This window comes from Vicugna pacos, chromosome 26, assembly GCF_048564905.1.
Source record: "Vicugna pacos chromosome 26, VicPac4, whole genome shotgun sequence".
Classification (NCBI taxonomy): Eukaryota; Metazoa; Chordata; class Mammalia; order Artiodactyla; family Camelidae; genus Vicugna; species Vicugna pacos.
The window spans coordinates 16,757,411-16,782,235 of record NC_133012.1 but is presented as its reverse complement, the minus strand read 5'-3'; the positions used below and the strand labels follow the sequence as shown (position 1 = coordinate 16,782,235).

Sequence of the window (24,825 nt, the reverse complement as noted above, 5' to 3'; positions counted from 1 at the left end):
TGGGGAAAGTCACCCTCCTTGCCGCCTGCTTCCCAGCTCCCTGTCGGCGGGTTGAAATTAAACACAACTCTGATATCGTCCATTCTGGCATGCGACCTCCTAGGTCGTTCTGTCATGTCAGATTCAGGCCCAGTGCCCCATCTAGGCCTCTAGGGTGCGCTGCCCCACAGTGGCTCCCTGCTTTTTTTTTGCCTTCTGGTCACACATCCTTGTGTGATTCCCACACAGTCCCCTGCAGGTTGGATGGATACTGGGACCGGGTTCTGCCAAATTGGGGGCAGGTGCAGGCAAGGAAAGGCCCAGGAGTGTGCAGGCACAGGAGTGTTCAGGCCCATTAGTGTGCAGGCCCAGGCCAGGGCAGGCCCAGGTGTGTACAAGTCCAGGAGTGTGCAGGTCCAGGAGTGTACAGGCCGAAGAGAGGGCATGCCCAGGAGTGTGCAGGCCCAGGAGTGTGCAGGCCCAGGAGTGTGCAGGTCAAGGAGAGGGCGGGTCTAATTGGGGGCGGCCCAGGCGAGGAAAGGCCCAGGAACGTACAGGCCCAGGAGTGTGCAGACGAGGGATTGTGCGGGCCCAGGAGAAGGCAGGCCCAAGAGTGTGCAGACACAGAAGTCAGCAGGCCCTGGAGTGTGCAGGCCTAGTAGTGTGCAGACAGAGGAGTGTGCAGGCCCAGGAGGGTGCATTTCCAGGAGTGTGCAGGCCCATTATTGTGCAGGCCCAAGAGTGTACAGGTCCAGGAGTGTGCAGGCCCAGGGGTGTGCAGACATAGGAGTGTGTAGTCCCAGGAGTGTGCCGGCACAGGTGGGAACAGGCCTAGGAGTGTGCAGGCACAAGTGGGAGTAGGCCCAGGAGTGTGCCGGCACAGGAGGGAGCAGGCCCAGGAGTGTGCAGGCCAAGGAGAGTGTAGGCCCAGGAGAGGGCAGGCCCAGGAGTGTGCAGGCCCAGGAGTGTGCAGCCCCAGGTGTGTGCAGACAGAAGCTTGTCCAGGGCCAGGAGAGTGCAGGCCCAGGGCAGGTCAGTCCCAGGAGTGTACTGTCCCAGGAGTATCCAAGGCCAGGAGTGTGCAGAGACAGGAGTGTGCAGGCCCAGGAGTGAACAGGCCCAGATTCGTGCAGGCCCAGGTGTGTGTAGGCCCTGGAGTGTGCAGCCCCAGAGGTCTGCAGACACAAGACGGAACAGGCCTAGGAGTGTGCAGGCCAAAGAGTGTGCAGACCTGGGACTGTGCAGTCTCAGGGGTGTGCAAACACGGGGTAGAGCAGGTACTCGAGTGTACTGGCCCAGGAGTGTAGAGGCCCAGGTGTGTGCAGGCTCTGGGATGTGCAGGCCCAGGAGTGTGCAGGCCTAGGAGTGTGCAGACAGAGGAGTGTGCAGGCCCAGGATGGTACATTTCCAGGAGTGTGCAGGCCCATTAGTGGGCAGGCCCAGGAGTGTACAAGTCCAGGAGTGTGCAGGCCCAGGAGTATGCATCACAGTAGTGTGCAGACCCAGAGGTGTGCCGGCACAGGTTGGAACAGGCCTATGAGTGTGCAGGCACGGGAGGAAGAAGGCCCAAGAGTGTGCAGGCCAAGGAGAGTGCAGTCCCAGGAGTGTGCAGTCCCAGGAGTGTGCAGGCCCAAGAGTGTGCAGGTCCAGGAGAGGGCCAGCCGAATTGGGGGCAGGCCCAGGCACGGAAAGGCCCAGGAGCGTGCAGGCCCCAGGAGTGTGCAGACGAGGGATTGTTCGGTCCCAGTAGAAGGCAGGCCCTGGAGGGTAGAGGGCCAGATGTGTGCAGGGCCTGTAGTGTTCAGGCCCAGGTGTGTGCAGGACAGGTGAGGGCCGTCACAGGAGAGGGCAGGGCCAAATGGGGCAGGCCCAGGAGTGTGCAGACAGAGGAGTGTGCAGGCCCAGGAGTGTGCATTCCCAGGAGTGTCAGGCCTATTAGTGTGCAGGCCCAGGCCAGGGCAGGCCCAGGAGTGTACAAGTCCAGGAGTGTGCAGGCTCTAGGGTGTGCCGACCCAGTAGTGTGCAGACACAATACGGAACAGGCCAAGGAGTGTGCAGGCCAAAGAGTGTGCAGACCCAGGACTGTACAGGCCCAGGAATGTGCAGACACGGGAGGGAGCAGGCACACGAGTGTACTGGCACAGGAGTGTTCAGCCCAGGTGTGCGCAGGCTCTGGGTTGTGCAGGCCCAGGAGTGTGCAGACAGAGGAGTGTGCTGGCCCAGGAGGGTACAGTCCCAGGAGTGTGCAGGCCCATTAGTATTCAGGCCCAGGCCAGGGCTGGCCCAGGAGTGTACAGGCCCAGGAGCGTACAGGCCCAGGTGTGTCAGGCACAGGAGTGTGCAGGCGCACAAGTGTGCAGTCCCAGAAGTGTGATGGCACAGGAGGGAGCAGGCCCAGAAGTGTGCAGATCCAGGACTGTGCAGGCGTAGGATAGGTGAGGCCCAGGAGTGTGCAGACAAGAGGAGTGTGCAGGCCGAGAAGCGTGCAGGCCCAGGTGTGTCAGGCACAGGGGTGTGCAGGCGCACAAGTGTGCAGTCCCAGAAGGGTGATGGCACAGGAGGGAGCAGGTCCAGAAGTGTGCAGATCCAGGACTGTGCAGGCGTACGATAGGTCAGGCCCAGGAGTGTGCAGCTCCAGGAGAGTGCCGGCCGAACTGGGGCAGGCCCAGGAGAGAGAAGGCCCAGGGTTGTACAGGCCCAGGAGTATGCAGTCACAAGAGTGAGCAGATACAGGAGTGTACAGGCCAAAGTTCGTGCAGGCCCAGGTGTGCGCAGGTCCAGGAGCGTGCAGGCCCAGAAGTGTGCAGATACAATACGGAACGGGCCCGGGAGTGTACAGGCCCAGGTTCCTGCAGGCCCAGGTGTGCGTAGGTCCAGGAGTGCGCAGGTCCAGGAGTGTGCAGGCCCAGTTGTGTGCAGGCCCAGGATTGTGCAGGCCCTGTCGACCCTGGAGGGCAGGATGCCGTGACCAGAGGAGGCGCTCTGTAGGACTGGGGGCGGAGGGCGGGAGAGCAGGCGGTTGGAGAGTCGGTGGTGAGGGCTGGAAAGGGGCAGAGCTGCACCAACCAGGTGTGCGGACCTGAGGGCGTGAGGCTGGGCGGCCTGCCGAGGGTGTTCCTGCAGCAGTGCTGGCCCTGGGTGAGGATGTGGTGGGACCAGGGCTGAGCCAGCGGGGCAGAAGGAGGAGGAGCGGGGAGGAGGGCGCCAGAGGGTGCACAGTGGACCGGTCACTGGGCATCTGCAGGTTTGGAGGCGCTCTGCTGTGTGGGGCTCCAGGCCTCCCTGGGTCTGGGGACGTGGGTGTGATGTGACTCGGAAGGAGGCCGGGTGCGCTTCGGACAGCACCCGCCATCTCTCCCACCCAGGCCCAGTGCTCATGGTCGTGTTGCAGCCTCAGTTTTCCGTCCACTGTCCCAGCAACCCGTTGGTGGTATTCTGAGCAGAGGCGGAGGGTGAGAGTCCTGACTTGGCTTTCCTTCCCTGTGTTTCCAAGTCCACACTCATTCCGCAAGTCGCACGACAGGCCAAGAAATCGGGAGACGCGGTGTCGGGGTAAAGAATAGTGAGTTGATTTGGAAAGCCAGCTGACCGAGAAGATGGCAGGCTAATGTCCTGGAGAGCCACCTTCTCCGAGTGAGAATTCAGGCTCCTTTTACGCTAAAAAGGAGAGGGGTTGTGGGTGGTTGGTGCAAAGTCCTTGGTGCAGGAATTCTTTGTTTTTGCAGTTGTGGGTCAGCTCATGGGGCCCCTGTAAAACCTCTAACAAAACAAATGTTACTTTCTGTTCTGCAGCTGCTTGTGTGTATGGGAGAGCAAAAGAGGTTTTATCCTGAAGGCTGAGAGCCTTGAGAACAGGCTCTTCTGTCAATTTCAGGCTGAAGGCAACATTGATTTCCAAAAGGTGCAGAGCTGGTAAGACAGCCTGGAAAACAGCAGAGGGTTAAAGGAAAAAGAACAGATCTAATAGGCAGTCAGATCTGGTCTTTTCTATTACACCTGCTGCCCCAGCAGGGCTGGCCTCAGGGAGGAAGGGCGCCCCCCCCAGCCCCCGAGAGCCGCCTGCAGGGGGTGGGGAAGGCAGGGAGGGGGTCTGCCGTGCTGGGGAGGTAAACTAGACATGGCTGATACATGGACAGTGAGTGCAAAGTTAGAAAACCTCTGGGTTTTCCCTCTTTAGGGAGGGAGAGGGAGGCTCAGCATAGGTCCTTGAGCTTCCGCGAGAGAAGTGGCTCTCAGCCCAGGTCGGCTGCGGGCGCCTCTGGGGTTGTCACACCTGAGGGGCCCTCTGTGGACGGGTCCTGTGTTCTTGGCACTGACGTGGATTTTCCTCCTCCTCTTCCCCAAGGGGCGGTAGTGGCTCCGGGGGCAGCTTCCAGCCGATCACGGCCATCCTGCTGTCCTCATGCACGCTGGCCCTGCACGCCCGGCAGCTGGACGTCAGGCTGCAGCTGGACTACGTCTCCGCCTCGCAGGTAAGAGGAGCCCCGCTGCTTCCCTGGGGACCGGCAAGGGGGTCCCTCGGGAGGGGTTTCGGTTGGGGGCTCCTGGCTAGACGCCACAGCCGTGTGAGTGGCACCGTTGGGGTGAAGGAGGCTGGTGCCAGGGACAGGGCAGGTCCAGGAGTATGCAGGCCCAGGAGTGTGCGGGCCCAGGAGTGTGGAGACACTGGAGAGGGCCGGCCCAGGAGTGTGCAGGGACAGATGTGAGCAGACCCTGGAGTGTGCAGGTCCATGAGAGGGTCGGGCGAAGTGGGGGCTGGCCCGGGATAGGGCATGGCCAGGGGTGTGCAGGCCCAGAGTGTGCTTGCCCAGGGTTGTGCAGACACAGGACTGTGCAGGTGCAGGAGTGTGTAGGCCCAGGAGATTGCTGGCACAGGTGGGAACAGGCCTAGGAGTGTGCAGGCATAGGTGGGAGGAGGCCCAGGAGTGTGCAGGCCCAGTAGTGTGCAGGCCCAGGAGTGTGCATACAGAGGAGTGTGCAGGCTCAGTAGGGTGCAGGCCCAGGCCAGGGCAGGCCTAGGAGTGTACAGGCCCAGGAGTGTGCATGTCCAGGAGTGTGCAGACACCAGAGTGTGCAGAGACAGAAGTGTGCAGGCCCAGGAGTGTACAGGCTCAGGCCTGAGCAGTCCCAGGAGTGTGCAGAGAGTGGAGGGTGCAGGCCCAGGCCATGGCAGGCCCAGGAGTGTGCAGTCCCAGGAGTGTGCCGGCACACGTGGCAACAGGCCTAGGAGTGTGCAGGCATAGGTGGGAGCAGGCCCAGGAGTGTGCAACCCAGGAGTGTGCAGAACCAGGTAGGGGAGGCCTAAGGGTGTTCAGGCGCAGGAGGGAACAGGCCAGGAGTGTGCAGGCCAAGGAGAGTGCAGGGCCAAGAGAGGGCAGGCCCAGGTGTGTGCATGCCTAGGAGTGTTCAGGCACAGGAGGGAGGAGGCACACGAGTGTGCAGACGCAGGAGTGGGCAGACACAGGATTCAGCAGGCCCAGTAGTGTGCAGGTCCAGGAGTGTGCAAGCCCAGGAGTGTGCAGGCCAAGGAGAGTGCAGGCCCAGGAGAGGGCAGGCCGAGGAGTGTGCAGGCCCAAGAGTGTGCAGGTCCAGGAGAGGGCGGGCCGAACTGGGGGCAGGCCCAGGCGAGGAAAAGCCCAGGAGCGTGCGGCCCAGGAGTGTGCAGATGAGGGATTGTGCGGGCCCAGGAGAAGGCAGGCCCAGAAATGTGCAGGCCCAGCAGGGTGCAGGCCCAAGTATGTGCAGGCTCATGATTGTGCAGCTCCAGGTGGGTGCAGGCCAATGAGTGTGCAGTTCCAGGAGTGTGAATGCCTAGGAGAGGGCAGGCACGGCTGTCAAGAGTCCCAGGTTCGTGCAGGCCCAGGTTTGTGCAGGCCCAGCAGTGTGCAGGCCCAGGAATGTGCAGGCTCAAGTGGGAAGTGTTTGTTGGGCCTGAGCAACTGTCCCCTGTCCTCCACCTCTGTCCCTGCCTGGCTGCACCTCTGCAGCTGCTCTCCTGCTCTCCTGGCCTCTTAGCTCTGTATCCCTCTCCCTCTCATGGTAGTCTTCTCTGCGTTTGCCTGCCTCTGGACAGATGGCCCAAGTCAGGACCCATGGGGGCTAGGGTGGAGGGGACTGGGGACTGGGTGGGGGAATTCAGAGAGCTGTCCTGTCCCCTGTGGTCCTCATTTGCACATCCATGTACTGGGCTGAGGAGGAACTCCATGCCCCAGGACACGCCCTAACTTCACAGGTCGTGGAGTACGGCCTGGATGCCTGGGGAACCGGCCTGGTGGGCGAGGACAGGGCAGGAATGGACAGGGGCGGACCCACTGCCTCTGCTGCCTCACCTGCTGGGCTGGGGAGAGCTCTGCCCAGGAAGCAGGAAGGCCTAGCAGGATGCGGGCCTCTCCCAGGGCCCTCATCCCGGCCGACTGAGGCCCCGTGGGCCAGAGAGGCCATAGCCTGCAGGCTGGGGCGCCAGGGTGGGAAGGAGGCTGGGAGCCCCCTGACCGTGTGCCCTGTCTCCTGGGTGGCCAAGGCTGCCTGGCTGCCGTTCATTTGCTCAGTTTATCAGGTAATGAGATGAAAGTGAGGCTTCCAGACAGAGGGGGCGTTGAGCCGGGGGAGAATGGCTGCTTCCTTCTGGGCCTGGAGGGGCAGCCCACCCCCCAGCCTTGCCCACTCCTCTGCTGCCCCCTCACAGCCCACCCAGCCCAGGAGCCCTGTGGCCACCCAGCAGAGGGGGTCCTGCGAGCCTCTGCCGAGCACTGTGGGCCCCAGGAGTCCTTGCGAACAGTCCCCCATTGCGGTTACGCTAGTCTGAATGACATTCGTTAGGTGTCAGCTGTGAGTGGGACGCACGTTAACGGCACAGCAATGATAACAGAAGTAGCAGTCACCACTCGCTGAGTGTCCCTCCGTGGTGGTTGCGCGGCCAAGCTCAGGTGGCGGTCTGGGACCAGGAACAGGGCTCGTCTGTGATAAGGGCCAGGCACCCTGTGTCAGGACCCGAGGTCAGTCTGTGATGAAATTCAAGGCTCAGTGTGTGACCAGGGTCATGTCTAGGTCTGAGGGTCAGCCTGTCCTCTGAGCCGGTGGCCCCCTGCCTGGCCTCTCCACCCCCTCCTCCCACCACGTCCTCACCACCTGGGTCACCAAGGTAACCAGCCTTGAAATAATGGGTGTTTCAGCAGCTGAGGCCTAACTTGAATTTATCCTGAAAGACTCAGTTCTGCAGCAGTTGCCAGGGAAACTAAGGGGCATCCTGTCTCTCCCACCCACTGCCAGTTTCCACGTCAGTCAGGCTTCCACTTGACACCTGGGCTGGGGCAGCAAAGGGGGGTGGGCAGAACGTGCCCACCCTGGCCCTGCTACCAGTCCTGTCTCCTGGACCCCAGGCCTCTGTGCTTTTGTCTCAGTGTGATGGGATGGGATGGGATGGCTCAGCAGGGGAGCCCACTGAGGTATATATAGAGTGCCAGGCGGGAGGCCCTGGGGTCGGTTTTGGCAGGCAGGCTTAGTCTGGGGCCAGCGAGCGGAGCACTTGGAATCTGATCCTGGATTTGATCCCAGCTCCTCTCCTTGTCAGCCTGGTGGCTAACTTGGTGTCTGTCTGCATCTGTCAAATGGGTGTGGTCATGGGGCTGTTGAGGTCATCCGAGCAAAGTGGTAGTGATGAAGGCCCCCTGGGCAGCCTCGGCTGTCATATCTTCAGAGCTGCTCCCCTGCCCTGTGCCGAGGGCATGGAGGCATTCCTGGGGCTCCCTGCCTTCCCCCGGGCTCTGGTCTGCTTCCCATCTCCTCCACCCTGGCCCCCAGGGTCTTTCCACAACATTCCCAGTTCAGAGTGAAGTCCTGTTTGTGCAGTATCCTTGAGACCCTGGCTTCACCTGTCTTCTGAGACTTGGGCCTCCACACCATCTCCAGGGCAGACCTTCCTCTTTGAGCCTCAGTTGTCTCTGCTGTAGGCGGGTGAACGTTTGGTTCCTGGGTGGACTGAGACTCAAGGCTTCTGTGTACTGAGGTTACCAGCACAGAGCAGGCGCAGGGGGTAGTCAGGACTCCCTTGCCCAGGTTTATACCCAGAGAGCCAACCTTGGGGAGAGCAATCTTCCTTGAAGATTGTGGGGCCCAGTCCAACTCAGCCTCCTCCCCAATTGGGGAAGCAGGGCGTCGCTTCAGGTGGGCAGGCTCAAGTCTTCCCATCTGAACAATGAGAGCAGAGAGGTCTCCCTTGTGGGATCACAAGGCATCGTGCCCAGACCCAGGACGTGGCTCAAAACCAGGTCCCTCGGCCCCCGCATAGTCAGGATTCATGCAGAACTCAGCCCTGCCCCTGCCCTGCGGCCCTCCCTGGCAAGTCCTCCCTGGGCCTCTGCTGCACAGCTGGGAGCTCAGGGGTCAAGCACGGTGCACGCCCACTCCCGTAAGGTTGCAGCCACCCCTCCTACCCATCCCTTGTCTGGCAGAGGGGCTCTGCCTCTGGGTTCAGGGGAAAGTGGGACCCATGGGAGGGTGGGCTCTGTGAGAGGAGAAGTTTCTGCTAGGGCGTGGGGGGTGTGATATTCTCAGTTGCCACATCACTCAGCAGGGAGAAGGAGCCCCGCCTTCCAAATTGGGGGAGTTAGGGGTGTCCCTTTCTAGCGTCCGGTTCATTCACCAGGCCCCCCTTGATGGTCAGTTCCCAACACAGGCACGGGGACCGCTGGGAGGGGACTCTGCACATCTCTAGCCGCCCTCCCCGGAACAGAGCACCTGGACACTGAACCTGCTGCCCATCAATACAGTGGGTTCCCTGGGATCAACTCTGATCCCAGCAACGTGCCCACACCTGTCATCTCCCACCATTTCAGGCATCAGTCCGTCCTCAGATGAGGGGTTTGAGGCCGTGGTGGGATGTACTTCACGGGCATAAATAGCATAAAACTACATGGTAGTGATGGTCGGACAGCATGGGAATGCACTTAATGTTCCTGAAATGCAGTTTAAAAGGGAAAAAATCTGTATTTTATTAAAGGAAGTGGGAAATGGAAAATTATAGAATGCCATAAATGATGTAAAACAAATAAACTAAACTAAAGAAGAAGAAAACAAAAGCAAATTCAGGGGTAGGGAAGTCAACTTCGGGTAGGGGAGGGGATACATGTTGGGATTTTGGAGAAGGTGTAGGAGGGGGCAGAGGGGGCTCAGCCCTAAGGGGTGATGATGCCCGAAATGGTTCTCCACTGCCCAGCGGCGCAGGTGCAGGTGCAGGATCTGCAGGCTTTTCAGGAGCAGCAAGATCAGCAGGAGCGGCAGGCTCTTCAGGAGCGGCTAGATCAGCAGGAACGGCAGGTTCTTCAGGAGCGGCGGGCTCTTCAGGAGCGGCAAGATCAGCAGGAGCTGCAGGCTCTTCAGGGGTGGCAAGATCAGCAGGAGCGGCAGGCTCTTCAGGAGCTTCAGGCTCTTCAGGAGCGGCTAGATCAGCAGGACCGGCGGGCTCTTCAGGAGCGGCGGGCTCTTCAGGAGCGGCTAGATCAGCAGGAGCAGCGGGCTCTTCAGGAGCGGCTAGAGCAGCAGGAGCGGCAGGCTCTTCAGGAGCGGCAGGCTTTTCAAGAGCTGCAGGCTGTTCTGGAGCGGCTAGATGATCAGGAGCAGCGGGCTCTTCTGGAGTGGCTAGATCAGCAGGAGCGGCAGGCGCTTCAGGAGCGGCTAGATCAGCAGGAATGGCGGGCTCTTCAGGAGCGGCTAGATCTGCAGGAGCGGCAGGTTCTTCAGGAGCGTCGGGCTCTTCAGTAGCTGCAGGCTGTTCAGGAGCGGCAAGATCAGTAGGAGCTGCAGGCTCTTCAGGAGTGGCAAGATCAGCAGGAGCGGCGGGCTCTTCAGGAGTAGCGGGCTCTTCAGGAGCGGCAAGATCAGCAGGAGCTGCAGGCTCTTCAGGAGTGGCAAGATCAGCAGGAGCTGCAGGGTCTTCAGGAGTGGCAAGATCAGCAGGAGCGGCAGGCTCTTCAGGAGCGGCTAGATCAGCAGGAGCGGCAGGTTCTTCAGGAGTGGCGGGCTCTTCAGGAGCGGCTAGAGCAGCAGGAGCGGCAGGCTCTTCAGGAGTGGCAAGATCAGCAGGAGCGGCAGGCTCTTCAGGAGCTGCAGGCTGTTCAGGAGCGGCTAGATTAGCAGGAGCAGCGGGCTCTTCAGGAGTGGCTAGATCAGCAGGAATGGCAGGCGCTTCAGGAGCGGCTAGATCAGCAGGAACAGCAGGCTCTTCAGGATCGGCGGGCTCTTCAGGAGCGGCAGGCTCTTCAGGAGCGGCTAGATCAGCAGAAGCGGCAGGCTCTTCAGGAGCGGCTTGATCAGCAGGAATGGCGGGCTCTTCAGGAGCGGCTAGATCAGCAGGAGCGGCAGGTTCTTCAGGAGTGGCGGGCTCTTCAGGAGCGGCTAGAGCAGCAGGAGCAGCAGGCTCTTCAGGAGTGGCAAGATCAGCAGGAGCGGCAGGCTCTTCAGGAGCTGCAGGCTTTTCAGGAGCTGCAGGCTGTTCAGGAGCGGCTAGATGAGCAGGAGCAGCAGGCTCTTCAGGAGCAGCTAGATCAGCAGGAATGGCAGGCGCTTCAGGAGCGGCGGGCTCTTCAGGAGCTGCAGGCTGTTCAGGAGCGGCAAGATCAGTAGGAGCTGCAGGCTCTTCGGGAGTGGCAAGATCAGCAGGAGCGGCAGGCTCTTCATATGCAGCTGGAGCAGCAGGATCTTCATGTTCAGCAGGAGCAGCTGGAGGGTGTTCGCGGTCTCGTGCTGGACCCTGGTGGTCCTGTTTTTGTTTTCTGGCGTCTTCCCCTGCCTCTGCCTGCTCTGGACCTGTAACTGTTGGACGTGGAGAGAGCTTTAAGTCTAGTGGTTCTGCTCAGGCACAACCTGGAAAAAGGTACCCACATGCCTCCCTTTCCACGTGCCTTTTCAAGGACAGAAATCTTCCCAGAGCTTTGCAGGCAGCTCCCACTGAGCAAGTGCCCACAGGCACTTGTTCTGTGACTGAATTCTTCCAGACAGGTGGTCTGAGGCCAGTCTTTGCTCTGGTCCCAACTACAGACTTTGGGGATGCCTCCCTGTGTGGCCCAGCCCTCCGCCCTCCCTCACCTACACACCCACACCGGCCCCGCCCTTCTCACCTTTGGGCTCTGCTTCGGGGGGCTCCTGGTCCTCTACCTGAATCCCCAGGAGGTGGGCACGGTGCTCCAGGTCAGAGCCGGGGGTGCTGAGCTGCCCCTCAGCCCTGGGCAAGATCCTGGGGAGAGACCTGGGCGATGTCTGGGCAGGAGGCCGTGGTGGTGGGGAGCCCTTCATACCCAGACTCTTCTGGAGCCTGTGCTGGCCTTCCACAGTGTGGCACACCAGCCCCTCACTTGGAGAGGTGGCATGAGTGTCCTGGTTCCCCGGATCCTGCGGTGTCTGGCTCTGCAATGACAGTGACCGGCAGCCGGCCCGGTCCGGAGGTCTCAGAGCCCTGCCCGGCCAGGACCACTCCTGCTTCTGCCCCACTCGACCCTCTGCTGCCAGATCCGACTGGGACCTTGGTCATCTCAGTCACCCGGGAGGCAAGAGACACACCCTAGGGCATGGGCGCCACCTCGGGCAGCAGGGCCCTGCCCCGGTTCTCCACATCCCAGCCAGCCCACTTGGACCCAGGCTGGGGACGTGATCGGCCCCCCAGGCCTCTGACCCTTCCTCAGCCTGCTCTTGCTTGAGGCAGGACCCCCCCCCAACATGACTGCCCCACCGCCACCAGTCAGGAAGGGGCCGTGGGGCCACCCGGGTGGGGTCTGAGTGGTGACCCGGCCTGGGCGGGCCTGCCCTGGGCCTCCCTGTGTTACCTTTCGGTCCCTCTGGCCAAAAGGCCAGAGGCGCCTGGGGTGAGACCCGACCCACTGTCGGCACTGTTGGCAAAGGCCGTTGCTGCGGGCTTTCCGGGGGCCGCGACCTCGGGATCTTGGGATGCAACAAAACATGTCTGAGCTGAGCTGAGTTCACCAGCCAAGTCAGTTGAGAAGTGTCCTTCTCTACACAGCGGGTGCCTGGTGACCTGGGTCCCAAGTTCTGTTGGGCTCTGTTGCCAGGGAAGTGAGGTCACTTCCTGGGGTCCCCTTCCCCAAGCTTCCTCCTTACACAAAGCTCCCCAAGGGCCTCTCTGGGCTGCTGATGGCTCACTTCCCACCCCATGCCATGTCCACCCAGTGACACCAACTCGGCCCCTCCTATTGCCCTGGGGAGGCCTGGATGCAGCCAGGGTCACAGCTCTGACGACACAGCTGGGTTCAGACCCGGCTCCCCCGCCAGCAGTGCTGTCACCCTGGACAAGCCACCTGCTTCTCAGGGTCTCCCCAATCCCCCATTGGCCCAGTGGGGATCATTCAGGACCCTGCTTCCTAGGAAAGCCATCATGTCTCTAGAACCACAAACACCTACTGCACCTGTCACCTCTGCGGGCTGGCATCACAGGGAGCTCATGCACAGACTCAGCAAAGGAAGGGCCCCACAGAGGGCTTGTGGGGAGCAGGGCACACCCCACACAGGCCGGGGTCTGCCCTGGGATCTGGGGAAAGTCACCCTCCTTGCCGCCTGCTTCCCAGCTCCCTGTCGGCGGGTTGAAATTAAACACAACTCTGATATCGTCCATTCTGGCATGCGACCTCCTAGGTCGTTCTGTCATGTCAGATTCAGGCCCAGTGCCCCATCTAGGCCTCTAGGGTGCGCTGCCCCACAGTGGCTCCCTGCTTTTTTTTTGCCTTCTGGTCACACATCCTTGTGTGATTCCCACACAGTCCCCTGCAGGTTGGATGGATACTGGGACCGGGTTCTGCCAAATTGGGGGCAGGTGCAGGCAAGGAAAGGCCCAGGAGTGTGCAGGCACAGGAGTGTTCAGGCCCATTAGTGTGCAGGCCCAGGCCAGGGCAGGCCCAGGTGTGTACAAGTCCAGGAGTGTGCAGGTCCAGGAGTGTACAGGCCGAAGAGAGGGCATGCCCAGGAGTGTGCAGGCCCAAGAGTGTGCAGGTCAAGGAGAGGGCGGGTCTAATTGGGGGCGGCCCAGGCGAGGAAAGGCCCAGGAACGTACAGGCCCAGGAGTGTGCAGACGAGGGATTGTGCGGGCCCAGGAGAAGGCAGGCCCAAGAGTGTGCAGACACAGAAGTCAGCAGGCCCTGGAGTGTGCAGGCCTAGTAGTGTGCAGACAGAGGAGTGTGCAGGCCCAGGAGGGTGCATTTCCAGGAGTGTGCAGGCCCATTATTGTGCAGGCCCAAGAGTGTACAGGTCCAGGAGTGTGCAGGCCCAGGGGTGTGCAGACATAGGAGTGTGTAGTCCCAGGAGTGTGCCGGCACAGGTGGGAACAGGCCTAGGAGTGTGCAGGCACAAGTGGGAGTAGGCCCAGGAGTGTGCCGGCACAGGAGGGAGCAGGCCCAGGAGTGTGCAGGCCAAGGAGAGTGTATGCCCAGGAGTGGGCAGGCCCAGGAGTGTGCAGGCCCAGGAGTGTGCAGCCCCAGGTGTGTGCAGACAGAAGCTTGTCCAGGGCCAGGAGAGTGCAGGCCCAGGGCAGGTCAGTCCCAGGAGTGTACTGTCCCAGGAGTATCCAAGGCCAGGAGTGTGCAGAGACAGGAGTGTGCAGGCCCAGGAGTGAACAGGCCCAGATTCGTGCAGGCCCAGGTGTGTGTAGGCCCTGGAGTGTGCAGCCCCAGAGGTCTGCAGACACAAGACGGAACAGGCCTAGGAGTGTGCAGGCCAAAGAGTGTGCAGACCTGGGACTGTGCAGTCTCAGGGGTGTGCAAACACGGGGTAGAGCAGGTACTCGAGTGTACTGGCCCAGGAGTGTAGAGGCCCAGGTGTGTGCAGGCTCTGGGATGTGCAGGCCCAGGAGTGTGCAGGCCTAGGAGTGTGCAGACAGAGGAGTGTGCAGGCCCAGGATGGTACATTTCCAGGAGTGTGCAGGCCCATTAGTGGGCAGGCCCAGGAGTGTACAAGTCCAGGAGTGTGCAGGCCCAGGAGTATGCATCACAGTAGTGTGCAGACCCAGAGGTGTGCCGGCACAGGTTGGAACAGGCCTATGAGTGTGCAGGCACGGGAGGAAGAAGGCCCAAGAGTGTGCAGTCCAAGGAGAGTGCAGTCCCAGGAGTGTGCAGTCCCAGGAGTGTGCAGGCCCAAGAGTGTGCAGGTCCAGGAGAGGGCCAGCCGAATTGGGGGCAGGCCCAGGCACGGAAAGGCCCAGGAGCGTGCAGGCCCCAGGAGTGTGCAGACGAGGGATTGTTCGGTCCCAGTAGAAGGCAGGCCCTGGAGGGTAGAGGGCCAGATGTGTGCAGGGCCTGTAGTGTTCAGGCCCAGGTGTGTGCAGGACAGGTGAGGGCCGTCACAGGAGAGGGCAGGGCCAAATGGGGCAGGCCCAGGAGTGTGCAGACAGAGGAGTGTGCAGGCCCAGGAGTGTGCATTCCCAGGAGTGTCAGGCCTATTAGTGTGCAGGCCCAGGCCAGGGCAGGCCCAGGAGTGTACAAGTCCAGGAGTGTGCAAGCTTAGGAGTGTTCAGGCCGAAGAGAGTGCAGGCCCAGGAGAGGGCATGCCCAGGAGTGTGCAGGCTCTAGGGTGTGCCGACCCAGTAGTGTGCAGACACAATACGGAACAGGCCAAGGAGTGTGCAGGCCAAAGAGTGTGCAGACCCAGGACTGTACAGGCCCAGGAATGTGCAGACACGGGAGGGAGCAGGCACACGAGTGTACTGGCACAGGAGTGTTCAGCCCAGGTGTGTGCAGGCTCTGGGTTGTGCAGGCCCAGGAGTGTGCAGACAGAGGAGTGTGCTGGCCCAGGAGGGTACAGTCCCAGGAGTGTGCAGGCCCATTAGTATTCAGGCCTAGGCCAGGGCTGGCCCAGGAGTGTACAGGCCCAGGAGCGTACAGGCCCAGGTGTGTCAGGCACAGGAGTGTGCAGGCGCACAAGTGTGCAGTCCCAGAAGTGTGATGGCACAGGAGGGAGCAGGCCCAGAAGTGTGCAGATCCAGGACTGTGCAGGCGTAGGATAGGTGAGGCCCAGGAGTGTGCAGACAAGAGGAGTGTGCAGGCCGAGGAGCGTGCAGGCCCAGGTGTGTCAGGCACAGGGGTGTGCAGGCGCACAAGTGTGCAGTCCCAGAAGGGTGATGGCACAGGAGGGAGCAGGTCCAGAAGTGTGCAGATCCAGGACTGTGCAGGCGTACGATAGGTCAGGCCCAGGAGTGTGCAGCTCCAGGAGAGTGCCGGCCGAACTGGGGCAGGCCCAGGAGAGAGAAGGCCCAGGGTTGTACAGGCCCAGGAGTATGCAGTCACAAGAGTGAGCAGATACAGGAGTGTACAGGCCAAAGTTCGTGCAGGCCCAGGTGTGCGCAGGTCCAGGAGCGTGCAGGCCCAGAAGTGTGCAGATACAATACGGAACGGGCCCGGGAGTGTACAGGCCCAGGTTCCTGCAGGCCCAGGTGTGCGTAGGTCCAGGAGTGCGCAGGTCCAGGAGTGTGCAGGCCCAGTTGTGTGCAGGCCCAGGATTGTGCAGGCCCTGTCGACCCTGGAGGGCAGGATGCCGTGACCAGAGGAGGCGCTCTGTAGGACTGGGGGCGGAGGGCGGGAGAGCAGGCGGTTGGAGAGTCGGTGGTGAGGGCTGGAAAGGGGCAGAGCTGCACCAACCAGGTGTGCGGACCTGAGGGCGTGAGGCTGGGCGGCCTGCCGAGGGTGTTCCTGCAGCAGTGCTGGCCCTGGGTGAGGATGTGGTGGGACCAGGGCTGAGCCAGCGGGGCAGAAGGAGGAGGAGCGGGGAGGAGGGCGCCAGAGGGTGCACAGTGGACCGGTCACTGGGCATCTGCAGGTTTGGAGGCGCTCTGCTGTGTGGGGCTCCAGGCCTCCCTGGGTCTGGGGACGTGGGTGTGATGTGACTCGGAAGGAGGCCGGGTGCGCTTCGGACAGCACCCGCCATCTCTCCCACCCAGGCCCAGTGCTCATGGTCGTGTTGCAGCCTCAGTTTTCCGTCCACTGTCCCAGCAACCCGTTGGTGGTATTCTGAGCAGAGGCAGAGGGTGAGAGTCCTGACTTGGCTTTCCTTCCCTGTGTTTCCAAGTCCACACTCATTCCGCAAGTCGCACGACAGGCCAAGAAATCGGGAGACGCGGTGTCGGGGTAAAGAATAGTGAGTTGATTTGGAAAGCCAGCTGACCGAGAAGATGGCAGGCTAATGTCCTGGAGAGCCACCTTCTCCGAGTGAGAATTCAGGCTCCTTTTACGCTAAAAAGGAGAGGGGTTGTGGGTGGTTGGTGCAAAGTCCTTGGTGCAGGAATTCTTTGTTTTTGCAGTTGTGGGTCAGCTCATGGGGCCCCTGTAAAACCTCTAACAAAACAAATGTTACTTTCTGTTCTGCAGCTGCTTGTGTGTATGGGAGAGCAAAAGAGGTTTTATCCTGAAGGCTGAGAGCCTTGAGAACAGGCTCTTCTGTCAATTTCAGGCTGAAGGCAACATTGATTTCCAAAAGGTGCAGAGCTGGTAAGACAGCCTGGAAAACAGCAGAGGGTTAAAGGAAAAAGAACAGATCTAATAGGCAGTCAGATCTGGTCTTTTCTATTACACCTGCTGCCCCAGCAGGGCTGGCCTCAGGGAGGAAGGGCGCCCCCCCCAGCCCCCGAGAGCCGCCTGCAGGGGGTGGGGAAGGCAGGGAGGGGGTCTGCCGTGCTGGGGAGGTAAACTAGACATGGCTGATACATGGACAGTGAGTGCAAAGTTAGAAAACCTCTGGGTTTTCCCTCTTTAGGGAGGGAGAGGGAGGCTCAGCATAGGTCCTTGAGCTTCCGCGAGAGAAGTGGCTCTCAGCCCAGGTCGGCTGCGGGCGCCTCTGGGGTTGTCACACCTGAGGGGCCCTCTGTGGACGGGTCCTGTGTTCTTGGCACTGACGTGGATTTTCCTCCTCCTCTTCCCCAAGGGGCGGTAGTGGCTCCGGGGGCAGCTTCCAGCCGATCACGGCCATCCTGCTGTCCTCATGCACGCTGGCCCTGCACGCCCGGCAGCTGGACGTCAGGCTGCAGCTGGACTACGTCTCCGCCTCGCAGGTAAGAGGAGCCCCGCTGCTTCCCTGGGGACCGGCAAGGGGGTCCCTCGGGAGGGGTTTCGGTTGGGGGCTCCTGGCTAGACGCCACAGCCGTGTGAGTGGCACCGTTGGGGTGAAGGAGGCTGGTGCCAGGGACAGGGCAGGTCCAGGAGTATGCAGGCCCAGGAGTGTGCGGGCCCAGGAGTGTGGAGACACTGGAGAGGGCCGGCCCAGGAGTGTGCAGGGACAGATGTGAGCAGACCCTGGAGTGTGCAGGTCCATGAGAGGGTCGGGCGAAGTGGGGGCTGGCCCGGGATAGGGCATGGCCAGGGGTGTGCAGGCCCAGAGTGTGCTTGCCCAGGGTTGTGCAGACACAGGACTGTGCAGGTGCAGGAGTGTGTAGGCCCAGGAGATTGCTGGCACAGGTGGGAACAGGCCTAGGAGTGTGCAGGCATAGGTGGGAGGAGGCCCAGGAGTGTGCAGGCCCAGTAGTGTGCAGGCCCAGGAGTGTGCATACAGAGGAGTGTGCAGGCTCAGTAGGGTGCAGGCCCAGGCCAGGGCAGGCCTAGGAGAGTACAGGCCCAGGAGTGTGCATGTCCAGGAGTGTGCAGACACCAGAGTGTGCAGAGACAGAAGTGTGCAGGCCCAGGAGTGTACAGGCTCAGGCCTGAGCAGTCCCAGGAGTGTGCAGAGAGTGGAGGGTGCAGGCCCAGGCCATGGCAGGCCCAGGAGTGTGCAGTCCCAGGAGTGTGCCGGCACACGTGGCAACAGGCCTAGGAGTGTGCAGGCATAGGTGGGAGCAGGCCCAGGAGTGTGCAACCCAGGAGTGTGCAGAACCAGGTAGGGGAGGCCTAAGGGTGTTCAGGCGCAGGAGGGAACAGGCCAGGAGTGTGCAGGCCAAGGAGAGTGCAGGGCCAAGAGAGGGCAGGCCCAGGTGTGTGCATGCCTAGGAGTGTTCAGGCACAGGAGGGAGGAGGCACACGAGTGTGCAGACGCAGGAGTGGGCAGACACAGGATTCAGCAGGCCCAGTAGTGTGCAGGTCCAGGAGTGTGCAAGCCCAGGAGTGTGCAGGCCAAGGAGAGTGCAGGCCCAGGAGAGGGCAGGCCGAGGAGTGTGCAGGCCCAAGAGTGTGCAGGTCCAGGAGAGGGCGGGCCGAACTGGGGGCAGGCCCAGGCGAGGAAAAGCCCAGGAGCGTGCGGCCCAGGAGTGTGCAGACGAGGGATTGTGCGGGCCCAGGAGAAGGCAGGCCCAAGAGTGTGCAGACACAGGAGTCAGCAGGCCCTGGAGTGTGCTGGCCCAGGTGTGTGCAGGCCCAGGAGAGTGCAGACAGAGAGTGTGGAGTCCCAGTAGTGTGCAGGCCCAGTTGTGTGCAGGCCCAGGATTTGCAGGTCCTGGAGTGTGCAGGCCCAGAGGTGTGCAGACACAAGTCGAACAACCCCAGGAGTCTGCAGGCCAAGAAGTGTGCATAGCCAGGACTGTGCAGTCCCAGGAGTGTGCAGACACGGGGCGGAGCAGTCACACGAATGTACTGGCCCAGGAGTGTAGAGGCTAAAGTGTGTGCAGGCTCTGGGATGCGCAGGCCCAGGAGTGTGCAGGTCCAGGGGTGTGAAGGCCCAGGAGTGTGCAGACAGAGGAGAGTGCAGGCCCAGGAGCGTGCAGGCCCAGGCCACGGCAGGCCCAGGAGTGTAAAGGCCCAGGAGTATACAGAGCGAGGAGTGTGCAGTCCCCGGAGTGTGCAGAGACAGGGGTGTGCAGGCCCAGGAGACGGCAGGCCCATGAGTGTGCAGTTCCAGGAGTGTGCAGGCCTAGGAGAGGGCAGGACCTGCAGTGAAGAGGCCCAGGTTCGTGCAGGCCCAGGTATGTGCAGGCCCTGTAGTGTGCAGGCCCAGAGGTGTGCAGACAGAAGTCGAACAGGCCTAGGAGTCTGCAGGCCAAGGAGTGTGCATAGCCAGGACTGTGCGGTCCCAAGAGTGTGCAGACACGGGGCGGAACAGGCACACGACTGTACTGGCCCAGGAGTGTAGAGGCCCAGGTGTGTGCAGGCTCTGGGATGCGCAGGCCCAGGAGTGTGCGGGCCCAGGTGTGTGAAGGCCCAGGAGTGTGCAGACAGAGGAGTGTGCAGGCCCAGGAGTGTGCAGATCCAGGAGGATACAGGCCTAGTTGTGTTCAGGCCCAATATTGTGCAGGTCGTGGACTGTGCAGGCCGATGAGTGTGAAGTTGCAGAAGTGTGCGGGCCCAGTAGTGTGCAGGCCCAGGCCAGGGAAGACCCAGACCAGGGAAGGCCCAGGATTGTACAGGTCCAGGAGTGTGCAGGCCCAAGAGTGTGCAGACACAGGAGTCAGCAGGCCCTGGAGTGTGCAGGCCTAGTAGTGTGTAGGCCAAGGAATGTGCAGACAGAGGAGTGTGCAGGCCCAGGGGTGTGCAGGCTCAGGAGTGTGCACACAGAGGAGTGTGTAGGCCCAGGAGGGTGCATCCCTAGGTGTGTGCAGCCCCATTAGTGTGCAGGCCCAGGCCAGGGCAGGCCCAGGAGTGTACAGGTCCAGGAGTGTGCAGGCCCAGGATTGTACATGCCCAGGAGTTTGCAGGCCCAGGAGTATGCAGTCTCAGGAGTGAGCAGATACAGGAATGTGCAGGCCCAGGTGTATGCAGTCTCAGGAGTGAGCAGATAAAGGAGTGTGCAGGCCCAGGTGTGTACAGGCCCAGGTTCGTGCAGGCCCAGGCGTGTGCAAACTCCAGAGTGTGCAGAGACAGGAGTGTGCAGGTCCAGGAGTATACAGGCCTAGGTGTGTTCAAGCCCAAGATTGTGCAGGTCCTGGAGTGTGCAGGCCAATGAGTGTGCAGTTCCAGGAGTTTGCAGGCCCAATAGTTTGCAGGCCCAGGCCAGGGAAGGCCCAGACCAGGGAAGGCCCACGAGTGTGCAGACAGAGGAGTGTGCAGGCCCAGGAGGGTGCATTCCTAGGTGTGTGTAGGCCCATTAGTGTTCAGGCCCAGGCCAGGGCAGGCCCAGGAGTGTGCAGGTCCAGGACTGTGCAGTGCCAGGAGTGTGTAGACACGGGGCGGAGCAGGCACATGAGAGTAGTGGCCCAGGAGTATAGAGGCCCAGGTGTGTTCAGGCTCTGGGATGCGCAGGCCCAGGAGTGTAGGGTCTAGGGTTGTGCATGCCCAGAAGTGTGCAGACAGAGGAGTGTGCAGGCCCAGGAGCGTGCAGGCCCAGGCCAGGTCAGGCCCAGGAGTGTACAACCCAGGAGTATACAGACCGAGGAGTGTGCAGACCCCGGAGTGTGCAGACTCAGGTGTGTGCAGGCCCAGGAGTGTACAGGCCCACGTTCTTGCAGGCCCAGGCGTGTGCTAACACCACAGTGGGCAGAGACAGGAGTGTGCAGGCCCAGGAGTATACAGGCCCAGGTGTGTTCAAGCCCAAGGTTGTGCAGGTCCTGGAGTTTACAGGCCAATGAGTGTGCAGTTCCAGCAGTTTTCAGGCCCAGTAGTTTTCAGGCCCAGGCCAGGGAAGACTCAGACCAGGGAAGGCACAGCAGTGTACAGGTCCAGGGGTGTACAGTCCCAGTAGTGTGCAGAACCAGGTGAGGGCAGGCCCCAGAGTGTGCAGGCCCAGGAGAGGGCAGGCCCTAGGGTGTCTAGGCGCAGGAATGGGGAGTCCTAGGACCGTGCACGCCATGCAGAGGGCAGGCCCATGAGTGTACATGGCCAGGAGTGTGCAGGCACAGGAGGGAGGAGGTACACGAGTGTGCAGGCCTAGGAGTGTGCAGGACTTGTGAGGGCCGTCACAGGAGAGGGCAGGGCAATTTGGGGCAGGCCCAGGAGTGTGCAGACAGAGGAGTGTGCAGGCCCAGGAGGGTGCAGTCCCTGGAGAGTGCAGGCCCATTAGTGTGCAGGCGCATGCCAGGGTACGCCCAGGAGTGTACAGGTCCAGGAGTGTGCAGGCCCAGGAATGTGTAGGCACAGGTGTGGGCAGGCCTAGGAAAGGGCAGGCCCAGGATTCAAGAGGCCCACGTTCGTGCAGGCCCAGGTGTGTGCAGGCCCTGGGGTGTGCAGGCCCACAGGTATGCAGACACAAGACGGAACAGGCCCATGAGTGTGCAAGCCAAGGTGTTGCAGACCCAGGAATGTGCAGTCCCAGGAGTTTGCAGACACGGGGGGGAGCAAGCACACGTGTGTACTGGCCCAGGTGTGTAGAGGCCCAGATCTGTGCATGCTCTGGGATGCGCAGGCCCAGGAGTGTGCAGATCCAGGGTTATGCAGGCCCAGGAGTGTGCAGACAGAGGAGTGTGCAGGCCCAGGGGGGTGCATTCCTAGGTGTGTGCAGCCCCATTAGTGTGCAGTCCCAGGCCAGGGCAGGCCCAATTGTGTACAGGTACAGGAGTGTGCAGGCCCAGGAGTGTATAGGCCCAGGAGTTTGCAGGCCCAGGGCAGGGAATGCCCAGACCAGGGAAGGCCCAGGAGTGTACAGGTCCAGGAGTGTGCAGGCCCAGGGGTGTGCAGGCCCAAAAGTGTGCAGGCACAGAAGTGTGCAGTCCCAGGAATGTGCCAGCACAGGTGGGAACAGGGCTAGGAGTGTGCAGGCACAGGTGGGAGCAGGCCCAGGAGTATGCAGGCACAGGAGGGAGCAGGCCTAGGTTCGTGCAGGCCCTGGAGTGTGTAGACACCAGAGTGTGCAGAGATAGGAGTGTGCAGAGAAGGAGTGTGCAGGCCCAGGTGTGTTTAGGCCCAGTGCTGTGCAGGTCCAGCAGTGTGCAGGCCCAGGAGTGTGCAGATCCAGGAGGATAAAGGCCTATGTGTGTTCAGGCCCAATATTGTGCAGGTCGTGCCTTTGCAGGCCGATGAGTGTGCAGTTGCAGAAGTGTGCGGGCCCAGTAGTGTGCAGGCCCAGTCCAGGGAAGACCCAGTCCAGGGAAGGCCCAGGATGGTACAGGTCCAGGTGTGTGCAGGCCCAAGAGTGTGCAGACACAGGGGTCAGCAGGCCCAGGAGTGTGCAGGCCTAGGAGTGTGTAGGCCGAGGAGTGTGCAGACAGAGGAGTGTGCATGCCCAGGAGTGTGCAGGCCCAGGAGTGTACAGACAGAAGAGTGTGTAGGCCCAGGTGGGTGCATTCCTAGGTGTGTGCAGCCCCATTAGTGTGCAGGCCCAGGCCAGGGCAGGCCCAGGGGTGTTTAGGCCCAGGTTCGTGCCGGCCAAGGAGAGGGCAGGCCCAGGAGTGAACAGGCCCAGGTTCGTGCAGGCCCAGGTGTGTTCAGGCCCTGGAGTGCGCAGGCCGAGAGGTGTGAAGACACAAGACGGAACAGGCCCAGGAGTGTGCAGACAAGAGGAGTGTGCAGACAAGAGGAGTGTGCAGGCCGAGGAGCGTGCAGGCCCAGGTGTGTCAGGCACAGGAGTGTGCAGGCGCCCAATGTGCAGTTCCAGAAGGGTGATGGCACAGGAGGGAGCAGGTCCAGAAGTGTGCAGATCCAGGACTGTGCAGGCGTACGATAGGTCAGGCCCAGGAGTGTGCAGCTCCAGGAGAGTGCCGGCCGAACTGGGGGCAGGCCCAGGAGAGGGAAGGCCCCGGAGTGTGCAGACAGAGGAGTGTGCAGGCCCAGGAGTTTGCAGGCCCAGGAGAGGGCATGCCCAGGGGTGTGCAGGCCCAGGAGTGTGCAGCCCCAGGAGTGTGCAGACAGAAGAGTGTCCAGGGCCAGGATAGGGCAGGCCTAGGAGTGTACAGGCCCAGGAGTGTGCAGACACCAGAGTGTGCAGAGACAGAAGTGTGCAGGTCCAGGAGTGTACAGGCTCAGGGCTGTGCAGTCCCAGGAGTGTGCAGACAGAGGAGGGTGCAGGCCCAGGCCAGGGCAGGCCCAGGAGTGTGCAGTCCCAGGAGTGTGCCGGCACACGTGGGAACAGGCCTAGGAGTGTGCAGGCATAGGTGGGAGCAGGCCCAGGAGTGTGCAGGCACAGGAGGGAACAGGCCAGGAGTGTGCAGGCCAAGGAGAGTGCAGGGCCAAGAGAGGGCAGGCACAGGAGTGTGCAGGCCCAGGAGTGTGCAGTCCCAGGAGTGTGCCGGCACACGTGGGAACAGGCCTAGGAGGGTGCAGGCATAGGTGGGAGCAGGCCCAGGAGTGTGCAGGCACAGGAGAGTGCAGGGCCAAGAGAGGGCAGGCACAGGAGTGTGCAGGCCCAGGAGCGTACAGGCCCAGGATGGTGCAGGCTCAAGATTGTGCAGGTCCAGGAGTCTGCAGGCCCATGAGTGTGCAGTTCCAGGAGTGTGCAGGCTTAGGAGAGGGCAGGACCAGCAGTGAAGAGGCCCAGGTTCATGCGGGCCCAGGAGAAGACAGGCCCAAGAGTGTGCAGGCACAGGTGTCAGAGGGCCCTGGAGTGTGCCTGCCCAGGTGTGTGCAGGCCCAGGAGTGTGCAGACAGAGGAGTGTGCAGGCTGAGGAGTGTGCAGGCCCAGGCCACGGCAGGCCCAGGAGTGTACAGGCCCAGGAGTATACAGACCGAGGACTGTGCAGTCCCCGGAGTGTGCAGAGACAGGAGTGTGCAGGCCCAGGAGTGTGCAGGCCCAAGGGTGTGCAGGCCTAGGAGTGTGCAGATGAGGGATTGTGCAGGCCCAGGAGAAGGGAGGCTCAGGAGTGTGCAGGCCCAGCAGTGTGCAGGCCTGGGGGTGTGTAGGCCCAGGAGTGTACAGGCCCAGGATTGTGCAGGCTCAAGATTGTGCAGGTCTGGGAGTGTGCAGGCCAAGGGGTGTGCAGTTCCATGTGTGTGCAAACAGAGGAGTGTGCAGGACCAGTAGGGTGCAGGCCGAGGTGTGTACAGGACCAGGAGTGTTCAGGCCCATTAGTGTGCAGGACCAGGCCAGGGAAGACCCAGACCAGGGAAGGCCCAGGATTGTACAGGTCCAGGAGTGTGCAGGCCCAAGAGTGTGCAGCCCCAGGAGTGTGCAGACAGAAGAGTGTCCAGGGCCAGGATAAGGCAGGCCTAGGAGTGTACAGGCCCAGGAGTGTGCATGTCCAGGAGTGTGCAGACACCAGAGTGTGCAGAGACAGAAGTGTGCAGGTCCAGGAGTGTACAGGCTCAGGGCTGTGCAGTCCCAGGAGTGTGCAGACAGAGGAGGGTGCAGGCCCAGGCCAGGGCAGGCCCAGGAGTGTGCAGTCCCAGGAGTGTGCCGGCACAGGAGGGAACAGGCCAGGAGTGTGCAGGCCAAGGAGAGTGCAGGGCCAAGAGAGGGCAGGCACAGGAGTGTGCAGGCCCAGGAGCGTACAGGCCCAGGATTGTGCAGGCTCAAGATTGTTCAGGTCCAGGAGTGTGCAGGCCCATGAGTGTACAGTTCCAGGAGTGTGCAGGCCTAGGAGAGGGCAGGACCAGCAGTGAAGAGGCCCAGGTTCGTGCAGGCCCAGGTATGTGCAGGCCCTGTAGTGTGCAGGCCCAGAGGTGTGCAGACAGAAGTCGAACAGGCCTAGGAGTCTGCAGGCCAAGGAGTGTGCATAGCCAGGACTGTGCGGTCCCAAGAGTGTGCAGACACGGGGCGGAACAGGCACATGACTGTACTGGCCCAGGAGTGTAGAGGCCCAGGTGTGTGCAGGCCATGGGATGCGCAGGCCCCGGAGTGTGCAGGTCCAGGGGTGTCAAGGCGCAGGGGTGTGCAGACAGAGGAGTGAGCAGGCCCAAGCGTGTGCACGTCAAAGAGAGGGCGGGCCTAATAGGTGGTGGCCCAGGCGAGGAAAGGACCAGGAGAATGCAGGCTCAGGAGTCGGCAGGCCCAGGAGTGTGCAGGCCCATGAGTGTGCATTCCTAGGTGGGTGTAGCACCATTAGTGTGCAGGCCCAGGCCAGGGCATGCCCAGGAG

At 61.7% G+C, this 24,825-nt stretch overlaps 2 protein-coding genes across 2 annotated transcripts in view; one reads left to right on the top strand and one right to left on the bottom strand.

Moving 5' to 3' along the window:
- Window positions 1–24,825, top strand: part of LOC140689400 (uncharacterized) — a 106,362-nt gene that overhangs the window by 67,561 nt on the left and 13,976 nt on the right. Inside the window, exons 7-12 of the mRNA XM_072950118.1 lie at window positions 3,345–3,541; window positions 3,772–3,891; window positions 4,325–4,451; window positions 15,908–16,104; window positions 16,335–16,454; window positions 16,888–17,014. Of these exons, the coding sequence (XP_072806219.1) occupies window positions 3,345–3,541; window positions 3,772–3,891; window positions 4,325–4,451; window positions 15,908–16,104; window positions 16,335–16,454; window positions 16,888–17,014 (888 nt within the window). The remainder of the gene's footprint in view (window positions 1–3,344; window positions 3,542–3,771; window positions 3,892–4,324; window positions 4,452–15,907; window positions 16,105–16,334; window positions 16,455–16,887; window positions 17,015–24,825) is intronic.
- Window positions 8,754–12,203, bottom strand: LOC140689561 (uncharacterized). The gene is made up of 3 exons (XM_072950602.1): window positions 11,796–12,203; window positions 11,094–11,379; window positions 8,754–10,788 (listed from the first exon to the last, which is right to left on the bottom strand). Exons 1-3 carry the CDS (start codon window positions 11,928–11,930, stop codon window positions 8,996–8,998), a joined length of 2,214 nt encoding a protein of 737 aa, XP_072806703.1. The 5' UTR covers window positions 11,931–12,203; the 3' UTR covers window positions 8,754–8,995.

Coding starts and splice junctions, on each gene's coding strand:
- LOC140689561 (XM_072950602.1), bottom strand. CDS start 11,930: ATGTTTTGTTGCATCCCAAGATCCCGAGGTCGCGGCCCCCGGAAAGCC. Junction 11,380..11,795: donor TTGGCCAGAGGGACCGAAAG/GTAACACAGGGA, acceptor CTGTCATTGCAG/AGCCAGACACCGCAGGATCC. Junction 10,789..11,093: donor CCCCGAAGCAGAGCCCAAAG/GTGAGAAGGGCG, acceptor CACGTCCAACAG/TTACAGGTCCAGAGCAGGCA.